At 59.3% G+C, this 3311-nt stretch overlaps 1 protein-coding gene across 1 annotated transcript in view; it reads left to right on the top strand.

The window, feature by feature from the left end:
* The window catches only part of TRIOBP (TRIO and F-actin binding protein), a gene marked incomplete at its 5' end in the record, with an annotated part of 8647 nt that extends 5690 nt beyond the window's left edge, over window positions 1-2957 (top strand). Inside the window, 5 exons of the mRNA XM_010153168.1 lie at window positions 428-555; window positions 947-1106; window positions 1426-1539; window positions 1851-1937; window positions 2796-2957. Coding sequence (XP_010151470.1) covers window positions 428-555; window positions 947-1106; window positions 1426-1539; window positions 1851-1937; window positions 2796-2957 — 651 coding nt within the window. The remainder of the gene's footprint in view (window positions 1-427; window positions 556-946; window positions 1107-1425; window positions 1540-1850; window positions 1938-2795) is intronic.
* Between the last annotated feature and the right edge of the window lie 354 nt (window positions 2958-3311).

The following is a 3311-nucleotide window of genomic DNA, read 5'->3' as shown; positions in this document are numbered from 1 at the left end:
GAGCGAACGCCAAGCCATGGGTCCCTCCCACCTCTCCTAAATGTCTCTTGCTGGAAACCAGCCATCCCAGTCATCTGGAGCCACGCTGCTGACCCTAATGGCAGGAGGCTGGTGCTCCTTGGACTTGTGCTGGGGGGGGTGTGGGGTGCTAAAGGTGCTGTGTGAAATGGGGTCTTGGCTCTGTGGATGGGTGGGAGGGAGCCAGCACCTTCTTGTAGGCTGGCAGGGAGCTCCCACACTGCCTTGTGTTAGGCTCCTTGGCAGCATTCGGTGCATCGGGATGATCCTGGGGCATGGAGAAAGCGGGGTATACCCTGAGGGCAGAATGGAAGAAGAGGGAATCTGGAAACCTGCAGCAGGAAGAGCTCAGCCAGTTCCCTGGTGGAGTTTCCCTAGATGTGCCAGCGCTGGCAGAGCCTGATCCCCTTTGTCCCGCACCGCAGCCATCGAGGCGCTGAAGAAAGCCCACCGGGAGGAGATGAATAAGGAGCTGGGCAGGACACGAAGCTTCCAGCAGTGCGGTTCGGTCTCAGATGCTCTCCAGAAACAGCACCAGTAAGAAACCACCTATCATGCTCCCCTTGCCTGCTGCTGCCGCCCTATGCCAGCATCACCACACCCCATCTGTGCCTGCAGCGCTGAGCTGTCCCTCCGGCCACCTCCTCGGCTCCCTCCCTGGGGGCTGTGGGTGCCTAGTGGTGACTCCCAGGGCTGCTGGAGCTGCAGGGCAGGGAGGGTTATCCCCTGCTTGGCTGGCTTCCTACAGCACCTCTGTTTTCCCAGGTGTTTCTACAGCTTCTTCCCTCTGTTTTCCTCACATACAGCTGCTCCATTTCTCCTGTATGGCTTGAAGCTCCTCGAAGCACTACGCTTTTGTGCGGGAGGGTGGGAACCAAAGCCTTGGTCCGTGGGGAACCTTATTTTGTACCGGGTGTCTCTTTGGCAGGTTGGACGTGGATTCCCTGAAGCGAGAGCTGCAGGTGCTTTCTGAGCAGTACTCCCAAAAGTGCCTGGAAATTGGGGACCTCACCCAGAAGGCAGAGGAGCGGGAGCAGACACTGCTTCACTGTCAGCAGGAGGGGAAGGAGCTCCTCCGGAAAAACCAGGCAAGAGAAGGGCTTTCCTTGCCAGCAGACACCACGGAGCACGTTCCTCCCTGGCACAGCACAGAGCCTCTCTGTTAAAACTCCCCTATTTGCTCACAGTTCTTTCCTTCTGAGGTTTTTTTATCGTCAGAAAGGAATAGGAGTTAGAGGCTGTAGATGGGCTTGTCTGTGGCAAGAGTACTCTGTGGTTGTGGGTGCTGCCGTCGCCTCCAGGCAGGGGGTTACAAGGAGGTCTCGAGGCTGGAGTCGGGCTGGCATGAAGACGGAACAAAGAGGCCTCTGCCATGGCTACCCTGACGTCATTTGGTTTTGCCTGCAGGAGCTGCAGACCCGCCTCTCGGATGAGATCGGGAAGCTCCGAAGCTTTATTTCGTCACGGGTCTCCGGGGACCGCTCTCCGCACAACAACGAGCGGAGCTCCTGCGAGCTGGAGGTACGAGGGTCCCCCGGGCTGCCCCTGGGCTGCCCCACTGCCTCCATCCCTATCCCGTGCCGGGGGTGTCCTCCTCACAGCGGTTTTGGCTCGGAGCGGGTGGGAGGAGGTTGCTGGAGGGAGCCGTGGGGCCGGTTCCGGAAGGAGGTACGCAAGCTTCCCCTCGGTGCTCTCCCAGGGCGCTCGTGCCATTTCCTGACCCAGCCCTCCTGGCCCTTCCTTCCTTTTCACCGCGGCGCTTGCACCGGGGCCCGCCGGCCCTTCCGAGGCGGTGGCTCTTGAGTCACCACTGGTTCCTCTCCCCGTCCCAGGTGCTGCTGCGGGTGAAGGAGAACGAGCTCCAGTACCTAAAGAAAGAGGTGCAGTGCCTCCGGGAGGAGCTGCAGATGATGCAGAAGGTCGGTCGGTGTTTTCTGGGAGCCATTGGGAAAGCAGCAGGAGAGAGGGAGGAGAAGGAGGGTTCAGCTGGGCTTGACTGGATGCTCAGGCTAAACCCTCGTTGTCCCCGCTCGCTGCCGAGCGCGGAGCAGCTGCGTGCTCTGAGCAGCGCGAGCCAGCCTAGATTTACCTTGTACAAGGGAAACATCACGGTGCTTTGCTGCTGGTTTCCCCATAGTATGTGGGATAGATGAGAGGGGACAAGCCAGGAGCCCGTCTTTCCCAGGTGGGAAGCCTAGGTGAAGCCTGCCCAGGGCACCCCACTTCCCCAGCCACCTTCTCCATCCCCTGGCTGCACCCTTGCTGAGTAGATGTCTCTTTGGACAGTGTTGCTGGGTGTGCTGCTCCCTCCACTGGCAGCAGCTTCTTCAGAGCGATTTTCAAAGACCTCTGCCAAAGGGAAACCTGCAGGCAGCTTTGAGACTCGCTGATGCTCCAGGAGTTTATAACATTCTGTCTTAGGGTTTTTGCCATGTAAGTGGCCAGGATTGGCCACCTGCATCTCTGGTGGGGTTTATTTTTCCCATTCGGCTGGCCCAAACACACATGAGCCATGGTAAAGCCCGTATCACCTCAATTTGATGCTGCAAATCCCCGCTGCTGTGGGACCAGTGACCCTTCCTGCCCCAGGGTTTGGGAAGCACTACCTCCACCCTCTTCTGAATGGTTTCTGCATGTCGTGGATTGGGATGGGCTTCAAACCCCGGGTTGGCTTTCCCCTCCTCACCTGCTGGTCCTTCTCCTGCCGGGCTCTCCTTGCCACTCTCCTCTTAAATATCAGCTCTAAAACCTTCTGACCCCTCTCCCTCCCCTGGCAGGATAAGAGATTTGCCTCAGGGAAATACCAGGACGTCTACGCAGAGCTGAACCACATCAAGGTGCGCTCGGAGCGGGAGATTGAGCAGCTGAAGGAGCACCTGCGCCTGGCCATGGCGGCTCTGCAGGAGAAGGAGTTGCTGTGCAACAGCATCGGCGAGTAACGGTGAGTGCCAGGGGGGACCGTGACGTCCCCTTGGGTTGCTGAGACCGGAGCCAGGCTGGAGGTGAGAGCTGGCTGCATGCTGGCCTTCACCCTGTGGGTTGGGTGACGGCATGGGGGCAGTTACCCACTGTCCACGTACGCGGTGCTTCTTTTGAGGCGGTTTCCCTATCACCGCAAGGAAATTTTAGGTCTGCAGCCAAGCAGCCTGACTCGACCCAGCCCTCCTGCAGGCATCCCTGCCGTGGCTGGGGAGGGAAGCAGAGTGGCAGGAACGAGGGTGTCCTGTTGTCTGAAGCGCTTCTGCTTCTTGTTTGGGTGCTGTGGCCGTCGGGTTGGGGTCACCCTGCCCCAC

This window comes from Eurypyga helias, unplaced genomic scaffold, assembly GCF_000690775.1.
Source record: "Eurypyga helias isolate BGI_N326 unplaced genomic scaffold, ASM69077v1 scaffold20366, whole genome shotgun sequence".
Lineage (NCBI taxonomy): Eukaryota > Metazoa > Chordata > Aves > Eurypygiformes > Eurypygidae > Eurypyga > Eurypyga helias.
This window is presented reverse-complemented; position numbering and strand designations above follow the sequence as displayed.